At 35.9% G+C, this 27,841-nt stretch overlaps 2 protein-coding genes across 4 annotated transcripts in view; one reads left to right on the top strand and one right to left on the bottom strand.

Annotated features, from left to right (window-relative positions):
- The window catches only part of CENPP (centromere protein P), a 160,213-nt gene that overhangs the window by 9,997 nt on the left and 122,375 nt on the right, over positions 1–27,841 (top strand). For all 3 annotated transcript variants that reach the window (XM_049826837.1, XM_049826838.1, XM_049826839.1), the window contains one exon: positions 8,312–8,408. In XM_049826837.1, coding sequence (XP_049682794.1) covers positions 8,312–8,408 — 97 coding nt within the window. The remainder of the gene's footprint in view (positions 1–8,311; positions 8,409–27,841) is intronic.
- On the bottom strand, positions 11,144–23,531 carry OGN (osteoglycin). The gene is made up of 7 exons (XM_049826834.1): positions 23,336–23,531; positions 22,448–22,700; positions 18,018–18,102; positions 15,937–16,095; positions 15,104–15,306; positions 14,422–14,517; positions 11,144–13,918 (listed from the first exon to the last, which is right to left on the bottom strand). Exons 2-7 carry the CDS (start codon positions 22,613–22,615, stop codon positions 13,748–13,750), a joined length of 882 nt encoding a protein of 293 aa, XP_049682791.1. The 5' UTR covers positions 22,616–22,700; positions 23,336–23,531; the 3' UTR covers positions 11,144–13,747.

The following is a 27,841-nucleotide window of genomic DNA, read 5'->3' as shown; positions in this document are numbered from 1 at the left end:
CTATTATTTATTATTGGGTTGTTGACTTAATTCTGTTCTTTAAGTGATTTCTTTTGTTTTATATTATTTTTTAGACTTGGGGAGGGAGAGTGAAGGCAAATGGATGGGTAAAAAGAAAGGTCTATTGAGTTACCTCAGGCTTCATTAATCTATACTGAAAGCTGAATTTTTCATTGAAAGGCTCTGGAATTTCCATACAAATCTACTAAAGCTAGTGGTATAACTGAGAATAGTAGTTGACTGCTCTCAAGAAGCAGAATTTAGAAGAGGGAATTAGCCTGTTTTTTTCATGAGTGTTCTCTGACAGCAGAAGTGTCTTGGAACTTGATAGTCATACTGGAAAGGAATGTGTTGAAGTAGTGGCAGACTTTAGTTCATCCTGGCTTGAGCACTGCGGTCTTGTCCCTGTCTCTTCACTGCCCTGGTCCTTTTCCACATTATACCAGTATTCATAAGTAAACATAAGTTTTCAAGAATGATATAAGATGAATTAAGGCTTTGCTGTCAATAAAGCAAGCAGTTCCTTCTCCTTAGCCTCTATTTGCACATACCATCTGTTGTCCATGTGTCAGTGTATATACTCTTGAAACCACATGGCAAAGAGGATCAACGTAGTCATTTGGTTGAAAAAGTAAGGGGAGGCAGAGGGGAACACAACCTTGTGTGTTGTTTCCCCCTCCCCGCTTCAGTTTCATTTTTTTCTATTTGACTTGTCCTGCAATGTCACAGTGTTTGTTGCAGATCTAAGGCAGTAAATATGTGGCCAGAGTGGGGCTGATGTTGACAATGTCTGTTTGACAGCAACCCACTGGTAGATTGACTTAGTCTGATTATGTGATCTCCCTTTATGGCTTGTTTTCTCAATCCCCTTGTTAAGCTAGTGCTTGTTTCTTACTCGAAGTCCTAATTCCCTCTTTTCATGTCCAGTTTCAGGCTTTTCCCAACTATCCCTTTATTCTTCAGTCTACCAGCTGCTCTTAGAATCTTGATTCCTACCTCCTCTCCCTTTCCCTCCATTTTGACCAGCTAAATCTGGTCTCCCTCTGTATTGTTCATTCTTTTCAGCCTCCCTACCAGTTTCTGTTTCCTTCTTTTGCATCCTTGGCCCAGTCTTGCCAAATTCATTGTCTAGCTCTGTTCTGTTTTTTCTACTGGCCCAGATTTTTTCCTCCTCAGCTTTTTAATTTTTTTGGCTTCATTTTTCATAATGCATGACAGAAAAGGGTCTTTAAGAGCACCAGAATTAAAAACTTGGCATTTAGCTGTAATTCCCAACCCCATCCTGCTTTGGAAGGGAACAGGAGAACGCTAGAACACTTGAGCAACATGTTTTTAAAAGAAGCAAAATTCAGCAGTCTATTTTCAAGCAGGTACTGCTGCAATGTATAATACCTATTTTTAAAAGATGTACCATTCCTTAAATATGTTGTGATAATAAAATATGTATACAAATGGAATCACAATATTTAGTCTTCTATTTGGGGATTTTACTTGAGTCCCTTTTGCACCAATTATCACTTATGTTATACTTTATTAATGTGGAAGACCACAATATCTATGAAAAATCTTGTTGTCAGTCTTTTCTTCTTTATTTTGACTTGATATCGCATTAAATGTTGGGTTAGTTAACTATTGCATGGATTACTTAGTCAAATAGGAGTCTTTAGACAGTTTGAAAACTGCTCTTACTTTTTATTAACTAGTTAGAATTTATAAGTCAGAGTGAAGGATTTAGGAAATGTCTACATTATATTAAACACTATATAGGCGAGGTATCTTGGAAATGAGGGGAAGCGTGAATTCTTCCCACAGCTGTAAGAGTCATTCTTTGGTTTTATTTGCTAATGCAAGAAGTCTTGGATACTGCAGTGAGTTAAAATAGATTTCCTCTCTTAAGATAACTAAAGGAGCATATTAAAGGAGCCTTAAATACTTTTACAACAGTTATGTTTCTTATATACTTTTGTGTTTTGTTGATGTTATTTTGTAAAAGTGAAATGGTGCTTGGATGAAGGGCATGGGATTTTAACCTGATACAGAGTTACTCTCTGCCTGAATATGCTTTTTGCTGGTTTTGGATGACTTCTCTGTTACATGGATGTTGGCTTTGGAGATGGGTGTTTTCTGCTCTTAGTGGTTTTTTTGTTTTGTTTTTGTTTTAAAATCCGGTGACATTTTGTAATGATCAATTCTCCCCCCCCCCCCCCCCCCCCCCCCCCCCCCCCCCCCAGAGGCTTAAATTTTAACATGCTTCTTCTTAGTACCTTGTTATTTTATACCAAGTTTTCTTGGTATTTTAGTGTTTGTTGTAGTTGGCTTCAGCATTAGGAATTAGGCTAACTTAGGCTAATTGGGAGTTGTTTATGGGTAGTTTAATTGCTATGAGACAGTTAAATGGTGCTCTTACGCAGTCTCTTTCTCCCTTGCCAAGACAAAAAAGCATGTATATTACATAAGTTCGTGCCAACACAGATTTTCCCCCTTTCTAAACACTGAATCCAGTTTTCTATCTTAAATTTTGCCAATGCTTTATCTGTACATGAGAGAAGTATATAGTCAGATACAGTTTTTAGACTAACTTTTACATTTGAAACTGGTTATTTGAACTTGTAGCCAAAACTATCTCTTTCTGTTTGGTGACCTAGCCTTGAAAATTTTCATCTGCTATATCTCCTAAAGATGAATCTGAGAGGAAAACAAACAACAAACAAACTAAAGACATAATGCTGAAACAAGGTCGCAAGGCTTGTGATAGTCTTTTAAATTTCATAAAAGTGGATACTTGTCAAAAGTGCCAAGTTTTTTAAAAAGAATTCTAAGCATGTAGTTTTGTAACAAAGGTTTGTGTTGTGTTCTTCCATGTATGTAGATTTAAAAAGCATATTGCAGTATGTGTGGAAGCATGTCTACTAGACAGTGAGATGTGAGCAGTCATTAGTAAGTCTTGATTTTTACTATAGTATGTGTAGATTTTTATATGTACAATTATGAGTTGTGGTTAAAGCTTTCCAGAACATAAAGCTAGTCAGCTATTGTAAATCAGTATGTGTCTACGTCCTTCCAGGGACTCAATTTGCCTGTGCTGCCAGTGGTTTTTTTTCATCTTGGCTTGACTTTGTTGGCAGCTGTGACTGCTGTGGTAACTTCCTTTAATGATGCTGTTCTTTCCAGGCTAGGATAAAACTTGTTTGGCTTTTCTTTTGTATTTTCAATATCTGAATGAACTTCATGTATTTTTTCCAGTTTATGTTTGTGTAACATGTTAAGATTTGCTGTTCCTGTATATTAAATAGAGCTGGATCCAAGGCACAGTTCTTCCTTGAATGGCTGACACGACTTGGTAACACACTGTTGCAACCATTCTGTTAACAGTCTCAAGTTTCTGCTCTCAGCTGTTATGAAAATTCAAAAAGAATAGCTACTCTCAAATGGAAAGGATGTTAAAATTAAGAATTACATGTAGAAATTGGATCTTCTGTAACTTTATGAAATATTCCCAAATGTGAGTCAGGTATCTTCCTCAGTCAGGTTTTGTAAACTTGTAAAATCCTATATTAGTAATTGAAATAAGTCTTTGTATTTTCAAAGCAGTGCTTAACAGGTATGTTTTAACAATGGCTAGTAGTCTGTTTCATTTGACTGTGACTTCACATCAACAATGACATGAAGCTGTTCACCCTTATGATTAAAGAATCATGTTGCTTCAGGTATTCTGACACTTAGCTTTTGTGTAATTTTGCATTCTTTGCATTCTTGCCACATTTCTGTAGTAAAAACTGCATGACCTTTACAAGCGTTTTTCCTCCCTCCCCCTGACAATGCTGGATGGATGGTTAGTTATTTGATGGTTTGTCATCTTATATGGTCTCCTTTCCTTTCTCTATCCTCATCCTTACATTACTAGAAATGTGAAGAATAAATATTTTTTCTTGTGTTGTGTTTTTCTTAAAAAGACCCCCCCCCAAGACAAACTTCCCCCCCCGCCTCCAACCAGCTCCTCACCTATTTTCTCTAATCTGTCTTTAATACAATTATCCCTCATAACAGTGGATTGACTGTCTATTTCCTCTTCTGATTAGAGCTGAGAAGCTGTATATATGCTTTAATGGTTGCCATCACTGTGGTGTTAACAATAAAGAGGGTAAGGTCTGTTCAGTTCCTGATTTCTACAAACTCTCTACTGTGATGGCACCTATCTTATGTGAATAGATCTCTTAATTCAAATGGTTCTGATGCTAATCATTCTAAGGCAGATTTTTGCATGTTACTGATTTCAAGTACCTTGATTTCCTTTCTTCTACTGTTGCCTGCTTTCCTGGGTTGTCTCAGGGTGAAAGTAATGGTGTACTTATAGTAAAAATGTTCTGCTTGTATACCTTGTAGTTGACATACAAACTACACAGTTTTGCTAGGAGGACAACATAGTAAATGTACAATGAAAGAAAGTAACTTTAGTGCCAGTTCCTGAAGTAGAAAAGTGTATCACTTATTTTTGCTAGCAAATTTCTTCTGTAAATCAAATTTTGTGACGTAACAGAATGTACCAGCCCCAGTGTTTGATGCGTTGCAACCTTTTACGTGCAAAATCATTACTAACTTGTAGACTGATGAAAAATAAGTGAGATCTCTCAGTCCAAGTTAGTGCGCTGTGTTACTCGTCGGTGTCAGTTTGATGTTTTCCTATCCTATTCCATAGGAGTAATCATCTCTGCATATCAAGAGCCGCTTTTATTTTTAAAACTGTGTGTATTTTTCCCCATCTGCAAGAATGGATAATTAGTCAGCCATGTAGCTTTCCTTGATTCTGTACTTTATGCAGTGTTTGGAACTCCTTTGGAAATTACTTCAGCAGTAATTTCATATCTATTTTCCAAAATGTTTGTTGTTTCTTTGGGAGTGGAAGCTTCTGTTTGATTCTTTAGATACTGTGAATGTTTAATTTTGAAATTAAATTGAAGGTTAACTGATTTAACCTTTGTGTGTGTGAAACAAGTACATGTAGGAAATAAACTTCCTGATGTTCTAAGTGCAACATCTGTTTATATTTCTTCTATGTGTTGCTTATACTTTTATCTTGACTTTAGCATTGAAGTCCTTGAATTGTAATCTCTTGGGTTTAACTGGCACTGTTTATTGTTGCCTCTGTTAACTATTGTCAGTGGAAATAGAAAAATCTTATTATACAAAGCATGGACTCACTGTACATAAACATTTTCACTTAAGGATGTTCAAATACTGTGAAACTGGCAAAGCCAAAAATATAGGAACTTTTTCTTCGTTTCTCTTATGCTTTGTCTCTTGTATTGAAAATTCCTCAGAAATGCCAGGAAAATAAAATGACTGCTGCTGACCTTTCTGTTTTCAGAGGCACTATGGATGAAAAACTAGTATTTGCAATAATATTGCAATCAAATTATTGCCTTGCCAGAATAGCATCAATATGTTAGTCTCATGATACAGGCTGTAAGCTCTACCAAACCCATACTGGCTAAGTGCAAGTCCAGCAAAGATGTGTCTGCACTGCTTTTTGCAGAACATGAGGTTCCAAGACAATTTATTAGTGCAAGTGTAGGATCATTTGTATGACTGAAGCTGTAACGTATCCAAGTACAGCTGAACTGCTAAATAATGAGGGAGCCCAAAACAGAAATACTGAGGGCTATTCTGCTAGAATCAGCTCGGCTCTATCCAGGCTTAATAATTTTTGCTTACAGTGGGCTTGGCACTAAGATCTCTGCACTCCACTTCTCAGTTACATATTTATTGATATGTCTTTCCCCCGTACTGCCCAACTCCCTAATTAGTGAGAATGTCACCATCTTCCTTAACAGCAGATAAATCAAGTTTTAAGTGTATATCAAAAGTTTTGGTTTAGATGCCATGTATGATCTAATGAACAGGCCTTCTTGCTTACTGAAGTTTCAGGGTTAATCTTGAAAAGCTGAATGTTCTGCAGGGCAGGCAACTCGGGAAGAGTACAGGGATCTTGTTAGGTCATACAGAGAGAAAATTAGAAAGGCAAAAGCTCAGCTAGAACTCAATCTGGCCACTATTGTAAGAGACAACAAAAAATGTTTTTACAAATATGTTGACAGAAAGAGAGCCAAGGAGAATATCTGTCCTTTATTGGATGCAGAGAGGAACATTGCCACCAAAGATGAGGAAAAGGCTGAGGTACTTAATGCCTTCTTTGCCTCAGTCTTTAATAGTGAGACCAGTTATCCTTAGGATACTCAGCCCCCCTGAGCTGAAAGGCAAGGATGAAGAGCAGAATATACCCCCCTTAATCCAGGAGGAAGCAGTTAACGACCTGCTACACTGCCTGGACACTCACAAGTCTATGGGACCAGATGGAATCCATCCGAGAGTACTGAGGGAACGGGCAGAGGTGCTTGCCAAGCCACTCTCCATTTATCAGCAATCCTGGTCAACAGCGGAGGTTCCAGATGGCTGGAGGCTTGCCAATGTGACTCCCATTTACAAGAAGGGTTGGAAGGAGGATCCAGGGAACTACAGGCCTGTCAGCTTGACCTCGGTACCGGGGAAGATTATGGAACAGTTCGTCTTGAGTGTGCTTACATGGTATGTGCAGGACAAACAGGGGATCAGGCCCAGTCAGCATGGGTTTATGAAAGGCAGGTCCTGCTTGACCATCCTGATCTCCTTCTATGACCTGGTGACCTGCCTAGTGGATGAGGGAAAGGCTGTGGATGTTATCTACCTTGACTTCAGCAAGACCTTTGACACTGTCTCTCATGGCATACTCCTTGAGAAGCTGGTGGCTCATGGCTTGGACAAGTGTATTCTTCTCTGGGTAAAAAACTGGCTGGATGGATGAGCCCAGAGAGTTGTGGTGAACAGAGTTAAATCCAGTTGGTGGCCGGTCACAAGTGGTGTTCACCAGGGCTCAGTTTTGGGGCCAGTTCTGTTTAATATCTTTATCAATGACCTGGACAAGGAGATCGGGGTACCCTCAGCAAGTTTGCAGAGGACACCAGGCTGGGAGCGATTGTTGATCTGCTTGAGGGTAGGAAGGCTCTACAGAGGGATCTGGACAGGCTGGATTGATGGGCCAAGACCAACTGTATGAGGTTCAACAAGGCCAAGTGCCAGGTCCTGTGCTTGGGTCACAACAACCCCATGCAGTGCTCCAGGCTTGGGGAAGAGGGGCTGGAAAGCTGCCCAGCAGAGGAAGACCTGGGGATGCTGGTTGACAGCTGACTGAATATGAGCCAGCAGTGTGCCCGGGTGGCCAGGAAGGCCAATGGCATCCTGGCTTTTATCAGAAACAGTGTGGCCAGCAGGAGCAGGGAGGTGATTGTTCCCCTGTGCTCGGCACTGGTGAGGCCACATCTCGAGTCCTGTGTTCAGTTTTGGGGCCCTCACTACAGGAAAGACATGGAGATGCTCGAGTGTGTCCAGAGAAGGACAACCAAGCCAGTGAGGGGCGGCTGAGGGAACGGGGGTTTTTCAGTCTGGAGAAGAGGAGGCTGAGGAGAGACCTTATTGCTCTCTAGAACTACCTGGAAGGAGGTTGTGGTGAGGTGGGTGCTGGTCTCTTCTGTCAAGTAACTTGTGATAGGACAAGAGGAAATGGCCTCAAGTTGTGGCAGGGGAGGTTTAGATTGGATATTAGGAAAAATTTCTTTACTGAGGGGGTTGCAAGGCATTGGGACAAGCTGCCCAGGGAAGTGGTGGTGTCACCATCCCTGGAGGTGTTCAAAAATCACGTAGACAAGGCACTTCAGGACATGCTTTAGTGGGCACGGGGGTGTTGGGTTGATGATTGGACTCGATGATCTTAAAGGTCTTTTCCAACCTAAATGATTCTATGATTCTATGTGGGCAGAAGCAGATAACGTGTCACGTAAAGATTTAATTGAAGAGAACAAATATCTCAGGAATACTCAAAGCTTAGTGATACAATTTGGTTTTGTAGGTTCAAGTTTTACTATGCAACATCTTGGAACGTATTTAGAAAATGAGTATTAGATGAACAAGCATAAAGTCAAACTAAGATTTTACAGGCGACTACTTTGTCAAGTTACCACATTTTACATTTAAGACTAACTATTGATGCTTGCCTTCCTGAGGAGTTGAAAACACTGGTTTATAAATGAATTCTTCAATTTTTTTCAATATCTACACTACAGCTTTTTTCCTCTTGTGATAATTTTTTGGGGGGTGATTTCTGGCTTCAAATTTGAACAACACAAATCACAAATTCTTTAAGGAAAAAGCGCATGTTTTAGGCTATAGAATTGGTACGTCTGACTAGTACTGTTTGTGTTAATATATTTTTCTTTTCTAGTGCTGAAAAACATGGAAATCTCTTAAGATTTTTCAGAAGCCTTTCATCTTATGCTGAGTGGTATGAACATCGTAGATGCACCTTCCTACATTTCAAGGTAGTGTCTATCAAGCCTTTATATATCAGTACTATATTTAGTTCTTTAAGTGGTTCGTTAAGACAGAGAAATGGAGGTCAAACTAGCACTCTTTAGTGAAGTGTGGGAATCTTAATTTTTTGTGTTGTGGAGAAGAGAGTTTTAGCTAAAGATTTTTGTGTTGTGTTCAAGGGGCAATGCCCTTATTTGGTATTTGTCTTGATTTTTACCATGCTATTGCTGTGTTCCTCTTACATGGGGGGAAATAAGAAAATCTGTGCCTTTCTGTGGGGCAGTAAGACAGTTTTTTCATTGATATTACATTTCATTTTGGAGAAAAAAGGGTAAAAGAAGAAATTAAAGGAAAATAACATTTGTAGTCTTTGGCATTTAAATGTTAGTTCTGAAGGACTGGATCTGTCTCTCTTCAAAATGTGGCAGCATGTGTTTGGGCGACAGCACTTTCAGTTCTGAAGTGTTTTACTTGAATGGGAAACAAACTGTTCTCACTTAACTGGAACATAGTATTTGAACTTTTAAATTATCATTATTTGGCTTGTTTGCTTTGTCTTTGTACTGGCTTTAAGATAAACAACTAATTCTTGGAGTAAAAATACTGCAGTCTTACAGACACAGAGTGTCTTATATGATGCTTAATGTTGGAGGAAGATGTTTAGCTGCTTAATTGTGTGTGGGTTTTTTAGTTCAGTTTTATTTAGCTCAAGCATTTACTGTCATTGAAGTTGGCACCATCTTTGCTTTTCAGCTGTAGTATGAAGTGGGAACTGTTTTGTTTCCTACTTTTTGAAACTTTTAGGCCTTTCTGAGTTCTGTGCTAGATTCATCAATTTCTATTATCAAATCAAACAGATGAAAAGTGCTAATTTCTGATAATGTTAAAAAAAAAATAAAATCAAAACCTGTCCTCAGCTGAGTAATAAACTGATGTTGTTTAATCCTGCTGATTGTTGTATAAGGACTGTTCTTTAATCCTTCCATAAAGAAGGTAGTGCACCAAGGGCTTTATGGCTTTGTGGTGTAGGGTTTTTTGATTATTTTTTTTTCCAACTTCACTTGATGCCTTCTGATCCTTAGATCAGCCTCATGACAGCAGTCACTGTGATTTCTGGGACAGTGATTCAGTGAACTGTTGTAAATATTTCTCATTTTAAAATTCAGTACAAAAATGAAAAAATAGAAAGGAGGTAGTTCTGGAGATTATTTTAAAATTGTTGTGTGTATCTTGTGTGCAGTTATGAAAAGTATTTGTTGAGACATTGAGTATAAACAATGAAGGGATGTATTTATTGCTAAAAGGTGTGTGAAAATAAGTTCACTGAAGACATATTTTACAAGTTTGTTGATATTACAAGTATCCTTTCTAAAGGTATTTTTCTTTCCATGGACAAAGATGCTGTTGAGAAAGGCAAACCAATTTGGGAGAATATTTATCATGTATGATTCACTATGTGCTTAGGAAGAGGGTTTTAGGCCTTCTTATTATCTGCTAGCATTAGTAATGATTTCATTTAGAAATACAAGACTTTTTGAGGTTTAAGAGAATTAATTCAAGTGTTCAATTAATAAAGCGTTCAAAGATGAAATCTGACAATTCAAATAACCAGATTGCTGAGGAGAATGTATATTTGTAGCTTAATATTCTGTAGTAATTTGTGTGAAAGCAAGTAGAAGTATGCTTTTAACATATGCATAAAAACAACTGAAGAGTCTTATCCTGTTAATATTCACACATGGACAGCATTAAAAAATGAGTCTGTAATCTTTGTATATTTTTTTTTTTCCTACCTGCCTGCTAGACTTCAAGTATATAGGCAAGTAACCATGCACAGTATTGGAGAGAAGACTATTTGGGGTGGGGTTTTGGGTTTATAATTTTTGTAATATTTTGTTATTTAAAAGAAAATTACCAAGGCTGTTAATATAGAAATAGACAGTGCTTGTAATGGTTTTCTTACAGGGTAATGTAAGAACAGGGAAAGGTAGATTATTTTTTCTTTTCTGTTTGTTTTGGTACTTGAAAGGAATAATGTAGAAGTGATTGAATACTTCAAGTAATAATGAATGTTTGAGATGAATGACTATTGCAAGTTTCAAGCAAAGCTGGACAGCACTGTGTTTCTAAAAAGTTGACTGTCACAAATAGCAGTTTTGTAGTGAGAGTTTTCCCAGTTAACAAGAGTAATGGTGGGACGGATAACTTGGATTATGCAAAAAAAGCAATTTAAAATACACATTGATTTGACTGTAAGCAGGCTTTCCAAGAAAGCAGGGGCAGATTTAGGTTGGTGTGAGTAGAGCAATGTTCAGCTGTAAGCATTTTGTGCTCTGCATTTTATACTCCCTGACATTGTGCTTCAGTAGTTGCGGCATTTTACTGAAACAGGTTAGTCTACAACTTGCATGCTTCACACACACACAAAATCAAGAGTTGAGCGTACCGTTACTACCTTCTGCTGCTGCTCCTCTATTCTACTGAAAAAATCTGCAAGGTAGTGCTTTAAATAGATATTTGAAGAGGTAAGCAAAATGCCCCACAAGTGTTTTGTATGGCATTACGTGTATGGCAGGTCTTACTGTATTGCCACAATAAATATTATGTCTGCAAAATGGATTTACAACTGCAAATAATTTTCTGATTTAGGTGCGCCTTTAATCTGCTATGAGGCTAAACAACTGAAGCATGTTGGCATTGCTGGAAGAGCAGATTGTTGAAATGCATATTGATAAACAAGAAAAGAAATTCAAGTTTTATTGGAAATACAGAACAGAGATGAGTGATAGGAAAAAAATAGAATGGTGTACATTCAGCTTGATATTAGTACTGGTCACACAAATAGAAGGCAAAATATCCTGCATGCTGAAGCCCTTCTCACTTAATGTTTTGATGGATTAATTTGCTATAAACGAGGAAGTAAATTAAAACATATCAGAGTAAATTATTGCCTGCATGAGGCGTTCAGAAGGTACAAGTTATCTACCTTGGTTTGCTCACAAAATATTAAGAGCATTAATTAGTGTTACTGTTCATATTTAGTACTTTTTCAAAAATATGTACAACATTTTCATGTAGAATTAATAATGTGCTAGTGGTTAGGTCTTAGAATGTTTACATGTATGTATTACATAAATGTGGATATTTTTGTGTATACGCATAATTGTTTTCATAGGAAGAGTGTTGGTGATATTTACTGATCCTATTAATACTGGAAAGAGCTTTATTTAGTAATAATGACTTGTGATGAGAATAAGATCAGAGGCCACTGTTTATCTAACGTTACTACACTTACACTTCCAGCTGTGTTTTCTCCATCTTAGGCATTTGTCAAAAGAGGCTTGAGAAAATTGGTCGCTTTTATTTTTTCCTAGTATAAATTTGGCTTGAAGTTGGAATGTATTTTTACATGCTTTGGGGTTATTTTTTATCTTTTGCTAAAAACCTGGGAACATCAAAGTTTTATGACTTACACGAGAAAATGAAAACCAAGTATTATTCTCACTGTTGGGCTTGGTTTTTTCTCAGTTGTATTAGACAATGGAATTTCTTTCTTGTTATACCAAATAACTTAAAATGGAAAATATTGGGGATTGCTATGTCCTTCTTGGGTAATGGGTTCAGGGCAAAAATATTTTTGTCCTGCATTTCAGAACTGCATCCTCTTTCCAGAAAGATGAGCCCACAGCTGATGCTTGACATAGTTACTTAAAAAGTGACTGAAAGTCAGTTGGGTCTCAACACTCTTAGTGGCAGAGCATCAGTATGTTCAGAATTAAGTGTGCACTTAATTCCCCATAGCACAAGCACTAACAAATCAAGGCTTAGCTAAATAAGATAAATAAAACTAATACAAAATATCTTGTAAAATCAGTATTCTAGATGTAGTGATACATCATCATGCATTTGATACTTAACTATTTCTACAAATTAGGAATCTATACTAGCTTCAAAATTAGTATGAAGTCGATCTGGTAATGGTAACTAGCACACTTTTGGCATTCATTTATCTGAAGAGTTTACGCCAGCAGTAGGTATTCCAGGGAAGAAACTGAAAATGAAATGTCAGAAATGTATAGTTGTGTAATTAAAAACATTGCGCCCTGTATCAGTTATGTCTAGTTTTAGGTGAACTGACTGTTGAGGCCTGCACACATCAATTTGTGTTGCTAATATGCTGCATGGCTTAAAGTAGTTGAGTGAAATGATGCCAGTTTAATTAGCTTGAAGTAAACACTATTTTTAGATTAATGATAGAATCAACTTTTCTTTTTAATTTAAAGATCTGATTTGATTTTTCTCTAATGAGCGAAAGTATTGTTGTACAAGGGTACATCATCTTTGCACTGACATCTAGCTGAAATCTTACTTATTTACAGGTAAATAAATTAACAGCTTTGCTGTTAATTATATTGTCACACATTTCCTTGTCAAGAAAAATCAGTGGAACAAGGCTTGGTCTACATCATCTGTTAATAGCAAAGATACTTGGAGTCATATTATGCTGTACTTTGACCATTGTATTCAAATGAGAACCTGGTGTTGCAAAAATAACTCTTGTGAGTACAGCTGAGCAAAATTCATATATTTCAATTAAAAATAACTTGTGTAAAAAATAAAAGATATATAATAGATATACACACACTCTTAGATTATTTTGATAGCTATAGTAGAAGGAGATTTAACACATCTTTGAGAAGTTCCACTTGCTATGTTTCTTTGTACAGTAAGCCTAAATAGGAATTATTCTCATTTTCAAAAAACGAAGTTTTTAAGGAAGATTTAGTACAGTTAAACTTTGAGAAGTTCTATCTCTAAACATAACTTTCCTTTTGTATGCAACTTCATCCAATGCACTTTTGAAGGTCAGCTGGAAAAGTTTCATTTTAGATTAAAAAAATGGGATTGGAATTAAGATGTATTTTTCCTCTGTAGCTTGCTGAAAGAATGTTTTGCATTTATCTGAAAGTAAAATGTAGTGATTATTCTGGGTACTGGTGAAGAATGTGAAAAAGCAGTTACTTGTGTGATTTTTACCTACTCGTAAAGAATATGTGGTGAAATAAAAGATGAGAAGGTAAGTGTGTGTGTATATGTATTTTTACACTTTACACTTTCATTAACAGAAAAGATTCTGAAAGCATGGGTGACATTGTAACTACTAAATAAAGTGGCTGTGTTGAAATAGTTATTTCAGAGGAGAACCACATTTCAACATAGTAAAAGCTTCTGGGTATGCAGGAAAAATGGCATTAGTAAGGGAGAGGATAGAAATGTGTTAACAGAGGAAAAAGAATGACCTGTTACCATGTTTAAGTTTTGGCATGTATAATTACGTAAGTGGTGGCTAGTAGTATGTTCCTACAGGCAGTGTTCTCAAGCAGGAAAAAGCATTAACATGCTTTGCCAAGAGGATCGGATTGCCTTCCATCCTTATCTCATCCATACGTGTGCGGATGTAACGTGTGTTATTAGATTTGCAGAATGTGTCATCGGTGATTGTAGTAATATTGTTGTACTGCAAAATAAAACAATTTTTATAAATAAACACACACATATATACACACACCCCCATATATGTTGAGGAATTTTCAAACTTCAGTTTAATTCCTCTTACCCTCCCATTTTTTTGTAATTGGGATTGATTTGTGTATACTGTAGATATGTAGGAATCAAGTCTCTTCAAACCAATCAATGAGCTGATAAGCAGTTTGAGGTGGTTATTAGTGTTTGAAATGTATTGTTGATTAAAAGATTATTGCTTTTTTTTGCCAATTCCTATCCTTGATATACAGAAAGTAATGAGAAATTCTTGCACGGTAACTAGCTTACAAAAAACTTCTGAACACCAAATGGTTGTGGCCATACAGATTAGAGGTAAATTGTTTTATTTGGAGGTGCATTAGACAACTGTACCACAACTGCAGTCTGAACGGTTTTAAAAGACAGTGGGTTTGGTTTGAAGTATGTAACTAATGAGGGTCTTAGTAATAGAATGTTAAGGAATTACTTCAAAAATACCTGAAGGTGAAGAATACGCAGACTTTCCGGTAAGTTAAGGGGAACAGATTCCAGTGCATTATGTCCTAAGTAGAGGTAGGCCAAATTTGTCAGCTTCTAATAGAAAGAAAGAGAGATTATTAATGCTGATATTACTTACTTGAGGTTAAGTAACTTGTGCCTTTTACAAGACATCAGTATTTTTTTTCTGATCTCATAGAAAGCCTGTAAAGTGGTCTAACACGAAACATTCTTGTGCTGTGAATGTTTAATTCTGTTGTATCAAGAAACTCTTATGAGTTTCAGTAACAGGCCTTCTATGTTTTGGAAATTTCAGTGCCAGCTTATTTGTTATAAAACTTGAGACCGCTTTAAAGCTATAGCCTTGTTTATTAGTTTTTATGTGGTCCTCAGAACTGTATTTGAGCCATCAATTTTGAATCAAGTTTTTCTTTGCATGTAAGAGAGAACGGAAGTAGGTAACATATTTCATAGAATTTTTTTTTTATATGACCGAGAGTGAGTGTGCAAAGGAATATTATTCCAAAGTACCTTAAAGCCAAAACAAAAGCTGGAAAGCTTCTTCATCGCATTTTGTTTATTAGATTACAAAAATACAGAAGAATTCATTTGTTGGTATCCTGGATAGTCTGGTTACTAATTTTATTTTCTTTGGTTATTTAAATTATTGTCTTTTACTTACCTTGAAAGCATTTGCTTTGATTCCTCTGCTCTTGATTCTATTCTGATTTGCATTAAATGTTGTTAGTTTAGGAGGTAGAACAGGAAGTTTTATAAGTCGATTTTCAGCAAGAGAAAGTTCTTCCAATAACAGAAGCTTTGAAAAGGCTCCATCTTCTATTTCTTCTATCCTATTTCCACTAAAATCAATTCTTCTCAAGGTAGCTTCACACAAAAGAAATGAAAATCTAAATACTGAATTTATAATTACATGGCTTGTGAAATATTTATGGTTGTATATGTTGAATGTTACACTGTTGGCTGCACTATCCTAATTGTGATCTACAAATATAAATACTATTAAAATAGGAATAAAATCCACATTTGGATTTCTTCATGGTCTTAAATTTAAAAAAAATAACAATAAGGAAAATATTCTGAATCCTTCCTTTTTTTTTTTTCCTTAGAGACAACATGATTTCAGATGTTCATAGAATTTGTCATGTTGTAGAGTAAGATAGCTGGGAGACATGTCCCTGGAGCATTTGAAGGAAAAAGAATACTTGGTCATTTAAGACTGGATGGGATGCAGAGTTAAATTTTATTTTTAGCTATCTGCTCTTTCTCTGATTGTGTGGGAATATTAAGATGAATACATGAGCCAAAAGGGGTTTCCAAATTGCCTTCATAGTTCCTGTTCTAATACAAGCATTGAATTAAATAAGTAATACACATAATGAAATCTAGCAAAGCGTAAAATCTATCTTACTTTTGTAATCTTGGTATACTATTAGGGGACAACAACTTCAAATATACTATCAGATAAACAGAAATTAAGATTTGAACAGTACTTACTAATGTCAGCAAAATCTGAGACTGCTATCCTTTTTATTTTGTTAAATCGTGCATAAAGATACGCTGTTTCCTTTGGCAGTGGGGGTACAGCTTCAATGTCTATTTCCTCGCAGTACACTGATCCGCTTAAACACACACAGAGCAGACAAGTAGGTAAATCTGAAAGCAGATTATTTTGAGTAGACAGTTAAAAGTTATTCAACTAGCTTAAGCTTGAACATTCAAAATAGAATTTTCTCTAGTATCTTGTAAGATTTCCCATCATTAGATTTTTTTAAAAAATCTATTGCCATCAAGTTCTGAAAAGATGTAAAATTTTGACCTTTTTTGAGTTTTGTATTCTTTCTATTATGCATAATTTTCCTGTGTATATTATCTGTTCTTATCTGAGCATGTCTTGAAATGCTATTAATCAATCTTAATTCAGCTTCGTTCTTTAATTGGCTTAGAGTATTGTGAATATGACAACTGCAACTCTGTGGCCATATTAAATGTCATCTTTAGAACCATTCTTTTGAAAAGAGAAATCCACGCAGGAGAAACATCTGGTAGTGCACACATTGCATTGGAGCATTTCTGGCAGGGTCATGTATACTCCGTGTTACTCCTAGCTACTATTTTGTCTAATCCTTGTTATACAAACTCCAGCAATGATGATTATATAAGTACTTTAGGCAATCTGTTTTATTTTTTTTATAGCTGTTATTTTAAGTAGTGAGAGAAACTCTGTACCTTTTTTAATGCAGTTTAAGCCCATTATGGCTTGTCCCATTCCTCATAGACATTAGTAGAGTATTAATAATTTCTGCTTTGCATTAATCCTGTATGACAGCAATATTAAAATACATACAACGAATATGGGTTTCAATCCAGTTTAGTCATCACTGCTATCTGATCTAGTGTGTTTTCTATATTGTGAGATTTTAGGTTAGCTTCCAAATTGGTCTGTTTGCAGTAGAGAGTAGTCTCATACTGCTAGGTAGTTTATCACTATGCAGTAAAATAGGATCTTCTGCAACCAGTGAAGAGTTATAGAAGTAGCCAGTCAATACTGGGAAGCCAACCCAGTATGTATAGAGTAATTCTTTTTTTCTTACAGAGGTACTATATGGAATAGAATTGCGGTTTTGAGCTTTAGCTTTGTGAGTATTACCATTTGTAAGACTTACAGTTCTGCCCTGCCCCATTTGCCTCTACTGATTTAGTGTCATGTTTGTCATATGCTAGAGTGTAGGAAATGGAAAATGATTGTGAAACAATGTTGTCACTATTTAAAAGGCAACAGTTTTTATGTTTGTCTGTGACTAGAAGCTCTGGTGTTCTTACAGATTTGTTATGCTTTTGATGGAGTCTTGTTGACAGATGCTATTTGGCAATAACTAGCCTTGATTAAACCTTTGGTAGAGATTGACACTCCACTGGTCTTGCTGAATCATCAGTTATTTTTGGAAGTATAGATCACAGATACACCTGAAACGTGTGTCTTCTTTTTTCAATGCTCTCTTTGTTCAGCAGACAAAAACTTTGTTCCTTTCAAGTTTAGAAATCATTGTGACTCATTAGAAGAAATCTGGACAATATACCTCAGAGCCTGTAGGAAACTTAGGCTAGTGAAGAATGTTCCTGATGTATTTGAACCATTGACCTTCCTGATTATCAGATGTAAACTGTAAGAATAGCCAGTCCTTTGAAGAAATCTATTTCAGTAATTTAAATACATCATGTTCCATCATTACTTGATTAAACTATGGAACTCATTGGCATGCATATTTTGTTTTTCTTGGTTGTCTTGCCTAACATATAATTTGGGTACATCTCTACAGCAAAATATGACTGGGTAAGTCTGTAGAGATGCTTAAAAGCTGTGCTTTGTGTATTAGGAGTTTACCTGAGGATCCTTTAAATTTTTTCAGCCTGCTCCATCACAAGTTAGAAGACTTTCCACAGGAGATATGAAAGATATTCATAAATGAAAAGATTAATTCTATATCCCTTGTCATCCATGGTATATTAAATTTTCATACTAAAATATGTTCTTTTGGAGACCTTAAATGTTACAGTATTCATATCAATTAACTTACTTGTATCCTTTGTTGGTGGTACATTGCGTTCACTGTCATCCCCTTGCAGTCTTAGGGAAGTGTCAAGAGAAACATTTGTTCCATCCTTTGTGTGAGAGCAAATGTTATTTAAAAAAAACCCAACAAACAAAAAACCCGCAGAGTATTACAAGGATCTGAAATAGCATGTCTTTTAAAAATGAACCTCCTACAACATAGTTCCTTAATGACATTTAATTTTTAAAATCACATCAGTCATCCAGTGTATAAGAATATGTATTACCCCTTTTGTACATTAGCTATTCACTTTGAAAGGCAAGAAGGGAAGGTGGTGTTGCTATTGTTCTTTAGAAAAGTAAAGTTCTGTAGGAAAGAACAGTAGACACAAAATAAAAATAGAGAGAGAATATAGACTGTGTGGTGGGGTAGGAATATGTAAGATGAGTGTCTACAAAAACCTGGAGTTCTGAAGACAGAAGATTTGGCATATCATGCAAAATTTGATAGGGTTCTTGTGAATATAAGTTGTGTGTTTTTTGTTTTACCCAAATAATCTCAGTAAAATAACATTTTCTTGCATTTAAAGTTATTCAGAATTCCCTGTTGAGATAGTCATTGCATCTTTTCAATTGCAGGACAACTTAGTTTATAAACATGTTCCTTTTAGGTATTGGCTGAAATTTAGCAATTCATTTCCATTAACTGCACTTAAGTCTCTTTTAAGACCTGGGCTGCTAACAGAAAGGGCCTTTTGTGATGCAGAAAATGGTAGTCAAGTTTTCATTGAACACTGTAGGAATTCTAGAGAATTACATACTATTTCTAGAATTATAATATATGTACAGTGGGTTATACTATGATTTGCATGTATTAAAGTTAAGGGTTTTTTTTATGATGACTGTGGCAGTTGTTCTTGGCTAGCATAATTTGTTGTCTTTTTTGATGGGGAATATTTGTAGGACAGAGTAAGACAATATGCTTTTTGGTCTGTGTGGCTATTGAAAACACATGGAGAAAAGTACATTATCGGGTGTGGAAGATGTTTTTCTTTAAACGTGCTTAAGGATCAGGACCTGGCAGGAGTATGGTCCCCTGTTGAAGAGAGCTTCTTATGCACAGCGAGTGCTCACAAGTAAATAAATTTTATTTTATTTTATTTTTTAAATTCTTCCCCCTCTGCCCCCCCATTCAGGCATGTAGCACACAGATAGATAGTTCTTCCACAAGAGCAGTGTGAAAGTAACTCTATCTGTCAAGTTACTTTTGATACAAACTTTGTTTTATTTAGTATTTGGTTGCTTGTATATAATTTACTGTGGGAATTTTTGTATTCCGCAAAGTAAAACCCTCAAGCTTGACATAAAGCCTGAGATAGAAATATCTTGGCTAGCCTCTGTCATTTTGACCCCTTTTTAGCCTGTGAATCATCCATGCCTTGGCTCTTCCCTGCATCTGTCTATCCAGGCTATGGCTCTCTTGTTTGGGATATGTTTGTTTGCTCTAGTAAGACTTCTATACCCAAGTCAGTATGCTGGCAACAGTTTAGCAGTTGCAGCATGAAACTTCTGTGTAAGACAACGCTGTTTGCAGTGTTGGGTGTAGAGAAGCTGGGAGGTATGAGCTGAACAGTTAGACTCAAGAGGCAAATCTTACAGAAGGTTTCTGCAAAAGTGTTTAGCTTGCATAGATATGTCGATTACATATGTGAAGACATGGTCATTGACTGAGGTATCCATGCCAGTAGAGACTTCTGTGTACATGGACTTACAATAGAACAACTGCACTTTTATTGTTGTATTTATTTGTCTCATAAAGTACACTTCTAATATGCTTGTATGAAAAACATGTTTGCTGAACAGCATATCTGTACCAGGTGTGGATTTCTAGTACAGTACCCTACTTGAGATGTGATCTATGAAAGACTATGTATTTGCAGAATACAATGTACGACTAATTTCTGCAAGTGGGAAATGTCAACAAAAATTAAAACTTATTATTTTCAGAATACCATTAAATCCACAAAATTAAACAACAGATTCTCCACCACCCCCCCAAAAAAAAAAAAAAAAAAAAAAGTATAAATAACCAATATATTGGAAGTATTTCCTGGTCAGCTATAAAAACTCCTAGCTGTGGAGTATCAGTGCAGAACATTGTTTGGATTATAACCACAGGAAGTTCATTAATTACATATATAAGGAATGCACTGAAGGAATATTGGCCTGCCTACTTCAATTCCACCTGCCTCTTGCACTTTACTCCACAGACATGAATTACCCATACAAAACCACATTAACGTTTTACATCTAAATACTTTAACCATCTTAAAACTTCTGCAAAGTAATTGATACATCTTTATAGCATACGAAGGTCTATAAAGCTGATAGTTTATATTAAAAGGAATTAATTAGTCCAGATATGAGACAGTGTCTAAGTGGATGGTTCTGTTGTGGAAATTAAGATTTCATGTTTTAAAACTTCTAATATTTTATTCAAGACTCAGGAGGCTGTGGTTTCAAATTATAATTGTTGTAATACATTTTGCTTGGCTAACCTTTTCCTTAGTGGTAGACTGAAGTTCACTTTGTTTTGTTGATCGTTAACACAAAATCCTTTTTCTAACTGTGTGTTCAAGTGCACAGTAAGGAGTTAAATTTGTCATGCAAGATAGATTTCTGACTGGGCATGTTTGAGGAAATTGTTGGCATGTATTTCAGTTACAGTTAACACTTGAAATATTCTGGGAGTTAGAACTTGAAATAAATGAATAGAAAGTTTGTGCATCCCATGGTTTAAACTCGGAACACTAGAACTTGTATAGATGTATTTGTTGCACATAAGGAACTAATTTATTATTTTGCAATGAAAACATGTCATTGGAGAACTGACCTGATGGAAATAATGACCGACTGCATTCCTAGAATTATACTAAGCAGAACTGTTGGCCTTCGGAAGACCTCTAGTTTATAGCACTGCCAGCAGAGACTTTGATTAGTCTGTGGCGCATCTGTTGGCACCACTTCCTTGTAGGTATAATCCTTATTGTTCTTTTACTGAAACAGCATATTCTCATTAGAATGATTTTAATAATGAACGTCATCTGATGCTGTGCCTAACTAGTTAAAGTTAACACTTTTAGTATTTTTTTTAAACTTACTCAGTTGTGAGTGGATAACCACCTATTAGTTAAGAGTTATTTAAATGATCTCTTTTTCACAGGTTTATGAAAATGTGTTACTTCATCACTGTGGCAGATATCAGATTTTAAAATACCTTAGACGTTTTTGACTGTAAATATGTAGCTGCTATTTTTAGTCTGACAGTGGAAAGCTGTAATATAAGTAGAATTGGGAAAATATTAAAAAGGTATACAGAAGTAATTTTTCTATACATGTGCTGCAATTTTTTACTTATACTAATTAACTTTTGCTGTTGTCTTTTTTTTCTTGTTTATCTTACTAAATTATTGTAACAAGTACAGTTAATGAAAACTTCCTTGAATTTATTAATACTTGGTTGTTCCTGCTTTGTTTGGATATGTGGTATTTTCCTTGGCAACTAGTTTTTGGGCAATCACTGTTAGTTTTTCTTCCATCTGCCTGGTCACTGTTGTATCTCATTCTCTTAATGTATATCATTTAGGTCCTGTCAGAGGCAGTCTGAACAGAGTTAGGAGGTTTTTAACTGTCCCTGTCAGCTGAGGCTGTTGTACTTCGTTTAACTCTCTGTTTTTGTGTCTTCTGCTTAAGTGTTTAAATTAACAGGCGTGTATATTGAGCATGCAGCAGAAAGTTCAGAATTGATCGTTTGGGGGTGCTGGTGAGTGCTGTGAGGTATAATCTTTATTGCTACCTTCAAGACTCTCAAAGTGTTAATGTAGGTGCCTAGTGCAGGACTGGATATTCTGTAGTAGTTCAGGACTGCTGAACTGTTGAGTTGCAAAAAACCCAAACAACCCACCCCTGAGAAACCAAGGCAAAAAATTTGATAGTTTGGTAAGTCAAAAGAGAAACTGTGGTTTATGCTGGCAGGTTTTGTCCAATAAAATGTCCTGTTTCAAGTATTACTTTGATACATTAAAAAAAAAACCCTAAGTAACATCATCCTTGTTTTTAAACAAACTTACTGTGTTAATACAACATTACTCAAACTGTTGAGCTAGTATATCACATTCTTGAAACTTTTACAGTAGGCATGTAACTACAGCAGAGTTAAATATGATGCTTTACTCTTCATTTGTGAAAGACTATCTTTTGTGGGTTTCTCAAACTGTAGCAAGGGTAGTATTTTTGTGATTTTAATTTCAGTGGCTTTCCCCGATGTCTGAAACCATTGTATGTTTTGCTATTATTATAAGACTTTTCAATAAAACTTGCAAACATGCATGTAACACCTTATTCATATAATGCTTAGCAGTTAAAAATATTAAGCTGATAATATAAATAAAATACCTTTCGTAAATCCTTGGATTGCATTTCATAATCTTGTTGGATCAGGCTTCCCATGGTAACATCTGTATCATACTCATAAAACTGGAGTGATTCTTGCTGTATAGGTGGTGCTGAATTTACCAAAGGTACAAACACAAACAAAAAAAAAGTAGTCTGCAAAGTCTTCATTCTTGCATGGAACAACGTATCTGGCTTTCACTGAGCTGGTGAAGATCTGCTCGTGTGTTAACTATGGAGAATACTTTCTTTGTGACTGGAAATGAAAATGCAATCCGTCAAAACAATATTTAAAGCCTAGAGGACTAGTTGGCAGGGGTTTCTAACGCATAAGGAACATGGAACAACTTTTAACTCTTGATATCCTTTAATTAGACTCTAGCATTATAAAAACTTTTCTTAACAGGAAAAGAAACTGGGAAATAATAAACAACATTTTCCAACTAATAAGAAAAATATTTTCTTAATTGCATTTGCTTGTTTCCCAGTGTGTTATTTTTGTTAATAGCAAGAGGATTTTGTAAAGCATTTTATGAAACATTTGGCATGTATGTAGCTGAACTAATTAAAATGAGAGAGATTCAAATGTGTTTTTCTTGGTTGTCAAAATAATGGTTTTCAAACCTAAATGCTCTATAACAGTAAACTCTCATTGTCTTTGTCTTTACATTTGAAAGTAAACAAGAGAAGATAGCACTCCCTCAATATTTTACAGGTTGTACACTTTTCAGGCAGGGGGAGGAGGCTACAAACATAATCTTTAAAACATTTTAAATACACATGCAATACTTTTTAAAATAAATCTTTACACTGCATTTTTCCTGTTTGCTGTAATTAAGTGTTTTATTTAAGCTTTAGGTTAATATACTTATAGGAAAAAAGTCCACCTACCGTTTTAGCAGATTCAAAGTTCTTCTGTGATTGTCATAAAACCAGATATCCTTATCTATAGGTTAACCTAAAGTAGATTGATAAAAGGCTTAAGTTATGAATTACATCCAAATTGTTGAAATGAATACCCTCTCAAAGTTTGACAGTCTTAAAAGTGCTTTCCATGGGGTAAAAAATGCTTTGCCAGCATTCTTTCCCTAGGGTAAGAGGTAATATCCTGGAGCAGGGGGGTTGTACTTTGAATAACGTTTGTAAATGTTAAGTCTGTCTAGCTCATCCTACTTCTGATATTACTTGTTAAAATGGTAGCCTTCTGCTTTGTGACGATTTACTCTTTATAATTGCTAAGGCTTTTTCTGTAAATCAAATAATAATTGTGCAACTAGAGGTCTATAACAAGGCATGTGTTATCCATTTTGTGTAATGGTTTAGCTAAGAGACAAAGCAGCTGCTTTCTGACTGAGACAGAGGTAGAGCCAAAACATACGTATACTATATTAGTCACATTTTATGAGTAATAAAATGTTTCGTTACAAGTTGTATATGTTTAGAGAAGTTTCATCTAAGTATGAAATGGAAACTTTTCGGTCTGAATGGTTCTGGAAAGAAAAAATACTTTTTAGAACTTTGTGTGTGTGTTGAGATTTTCAGACAATTAATTCATGTCTAAATGCTTCATTGAGTGACTTGTTAGACAATTTATTGAAAAATTGGTTTCACAATAAATACTTGTTTTGAGTAAAGTTCTGTGTCAGTTGTGTAGATAACTTAGTAAACACTGTCCAGGTGTAGAGTTTTCATCTGAACTACAAGCAGTAGTTTTCTGGATTTCTAATGCATTTCTTCCTCCCCCATACTTTTCCTTATTATGTATTTTTGGCAGTCAGTACAAATGGGAGCCAGATGACCAACTTGAAAGTTTACAAAGTAGCTTTTTTGAGTCTTTAAAAAGTATGTAGCAATAAAATCTATTGGGAGTATGTTCAGAGTTACATTTCTTTTTCATATTCATACTTTTTTTCTTTTTTCTAGATAGCACTGTCAGCTAGAATAATGCTGGGGATAAACAGTGGACCTATTTGGTTAAGTTTTCTTGTGAGTGCTGCCTTGTTTAGAAAGCAGATGTCTGTAGTAAATCTGCAAATTGGAGAGTGGCTACAGCCATTTGCACTCTAAACTTTTTTCCAGTTTATAATCAGTTGCTACTTTCTGAACTCATTAGGATTTTATAAAAATGTTTTTAGTTTAGCTTGTATGCAAATTAAACAATGTCACAATTTGGACTTGGAACTTTCTCTAGGATAATGATTTTGCCATTTGTATATAACCGAAATGTAAAGGGAAGAGGCTCAATAATAGTGGAAATTGGACTCTGAATTACATTGGTTGCTGTTCTGCTGGAACAATAAGAACAACCGAAGTTTTGAAGTGGCTAGGTTGTTAAGGTGTTTTCTACTGCAGTACGTAGGAACTTTCAGTCAGGAGTACTGTGTGTGATTGAAGGGGTGGATTTGCTGAGGAAAGGGACAAAAAAGTTGCAGTGTCAATACCATCTTACCATCCCTCATGGTTTCATGCATGTTTCAGAAGTACTGACAGCAGCTCTGCTTTGTACCTACCTCTTTCCAGCTGCCACCCCGCCCTCCTAACATCCAGGTTAAGATTTCCTTTGGCTCTGGGGCATCCATGTTTTTCCAATGCTTGAATGTAATCAAAGGATAAATGTTCTGAAGGAATAGTATTAAGTATTGAAGCTGAAAGCATGATATAAAATATTAAGTACATTTGTTATATTCTTATGAGAATTTATTTTGTAGGTACTGAAATCCTAGATTTCACAGCTATGTAAATGGAATATCTTGGGAATAGCTTATTTTTTCTGTATATATGGCAATTTTTAAAAATGAGGGAAAATTACTAGATAAATGAGGCCTTGAAAATTTAGGAAGTCTTCATGCAAGAAGGCTCTTGATTGTTTTGATCTGCGAGAAGAGGCTTTGTCAAGCTAGAAGACTTAAGTAACAGGTTCTGCAGAAAACACTGTCATAAGTCTGTGTTCATCAGGGTCATGATTTCAGTGGTATGCTTACCACAGAAATGTCTAACGTGTGTACTCACGGTTGTTATCCAAGCAGTTATAAGAAACTCACGAACACTTACAAATACATTTGAGGAGTGATATGTTAAGTAATTACTTTGGCATGATGTCATCAAGGTTTACTTTACAGTATAGTTTTACTGTCACTTTAAACTGTCAGTGCCAAATAAAGTAGTAGTCCTGTCCTGTATTTCATCTGCTTGTCATCCCTTGTGCCAGGAAGAAGAGAAAGTATCAACAAATAATTTCAGATAAAAATTGTTTTTATCTGAACATATAACAGATGTTCATATCGGCACAAGGAAGATGGTACAAGTGACTGCAAACAAGGAAGGGATAGTATTGCTTCTTTCAGCAGCAATGCTGCTTTATTCTTGCTCAAAATGACTTTAAATTACCACAATATCCAAATCATCTGAAATGAAAATGTGGTTCATATGCATTGGCAATAGGGAAGCTGATGGGAAGTATTCACTCTAGCAAGCAGAGTGTGCTTTCTAGGTATTGTTAGTGCTTAGAAGTTTGATATATAGGTATCTAGTTACAAGGATCAATGTACTTAGTTGTTTCTTTTCTGAATACCTAAACAAGGTCTGTTGTTAACTAATTGAGCTCCAGGTTTTGAAGAAAGCCTTGATAATGTGTTCATGGTATGCTTTCTGATTTGTCAGGTGTGACTTTTTTTTTTTAAACCCATGATATCTCATTTTTGCTGACTGATTTCCCCGCAAAATACTTCTACCTGAAATGTTAGGGATTTTAAATGGTTATTTTACTAATTGTCCTGAAACTGAATCCTGGCTTAAATTTGAATGGTAGTAATTTCCCTACAATTTTGTAAGGTTATGAAATGTAGCTGAAGGTGTAAATGAAGTATAATACTTATTTACTTCTGGCAGAGGGAATCCAAGTTGGTCTAACAAGGGACACTTGCTCTCTGGATTCTGCTTTCGGAAAAACTTAGCTTTAGGGGAAAAGGGTTGCATACAGAGTAAATGTAAAATTGTTCCCCAGTGTTGCCTTCTATCGGGTTAGACAATGAAGAATAAAAGGCTTTTAGAAGAGAAAAAGAGAGAAGTTGAATGGGTATGGATGGCAGATGTAGGAAAGGTATGGGAGAGCAAGACAAAAATGAAGGTAACTATCCAAATTGTATGTGTTGCTGATTAAATCTTCTTAAGCATCTAGGAAGGAATCTAGCATTTAGAACTGTTTATATGTCAAGAGCAGGTAAAGCAAAAAATCAGGCTGAAAATATCCTAGAGGAACTGAGGAAAGGTCTTGTTTTGCAGGCAGACAGTCGGGTTTTGTGAATTATTTGAACTGGCTGAAGTCCAGCTCAGTCTATTTATCTTGTACTTGAAGTGGCCTCATACATTCTGCCCTGCTCAGAGCTTCAGTATGACTAGTTCATTTCTGTTCTCACCTTTCTAGTAACACTTCAAAAGACAGATCAAAAAAGAAACCAAAGTTTTCCTTAAAAACTAATCATGCAGGTGCAGACTGCAAAAGCTGCCACGAGCAGTTCTTATCCATTTTTTGTTGCCAGAGAAAATGACACCAATTTAAATTGGAGGGCAATTCTCTTCATTTTCTGTGGGTTTCAGCAAAAACTAGTTCTCACAGGTGTGCTAGCATGTTAATTACCTTTTCACCATGTTAGTATTTAGCACTTTTTACTTAATCCTCAGTAGCTTAGTACAAAAATGATAGGAGAACACTTTTCTGTACTACTTGTAGCATTGCTTTGAAATGCGTTAATGTGTTTTACAATGGTACTGAGGGCTGGTTGCTGATAATTCTCCGTGTCAGACACTTACGTCTTGTTCCTGGTAAACCCCTGCAAGGCACTGAAGAACTGATGGACCTAAAAAGAGCCAGATTACCAGATGGGGGTAGCCTTTCCTCTCTGTAAGGTTGGTTGGAAATTACTTCCCCACGGTGCCTGTAGGAATTATGTGGATGCAGGTACTGGCACTGCCATTTTAAAGACTTGTGATTGTGTAATGGGAGTCAGAACACTAGGAAGAGGAAGAAAAATGGGGGGAAGGGGGGGAGGCCTTGTCTCTGGTGTGCATGGGTTGAGGGCTATGAGGCAGCACTAGGGAGAGCGCTGTAAGGTTGCTGTCAAGATATTCCTTATGAAATAAACAAAAGCTGAGATTTAAAAAAAAATTAAATACTCAGGTTTGTTCTATATTTAGGCAAAGAAAGTATATTTTTGCAGCTGCTTAAAGACCTTGGCTTTCATCTTGTATCATAGTCTCTAAAGGACAACACTGGCAAGTTCTGTAGTTTCTGGGTATTATTGTTTTTAAGAGTTCTTGGAAGAAAGAGGTATGGATTGTTGCTTAGCTTATGCCTGATGAACATTGGGAATCACTTATACAGAATGTTCATTAGTGTCT

This window comes from Accipiter gentilis, chromosome 23, assembly GCF_929443795.1.
Source record: "Accipiter gentilis chromosome 23, bAccGen1.1, whole genome shotgun sequence".
Classification (NCBI taxonomy): domain Eukaryota; kingdom Metazoa; phylum Chordata; class Aves; order Accipitriformes; family Accipitridae; genus Astur; species Astur gentilis.
Note: the sequence above shows the minus strand (reverse complement) of the source record. Positions and strands in the feature narration are given on the sequence as shown.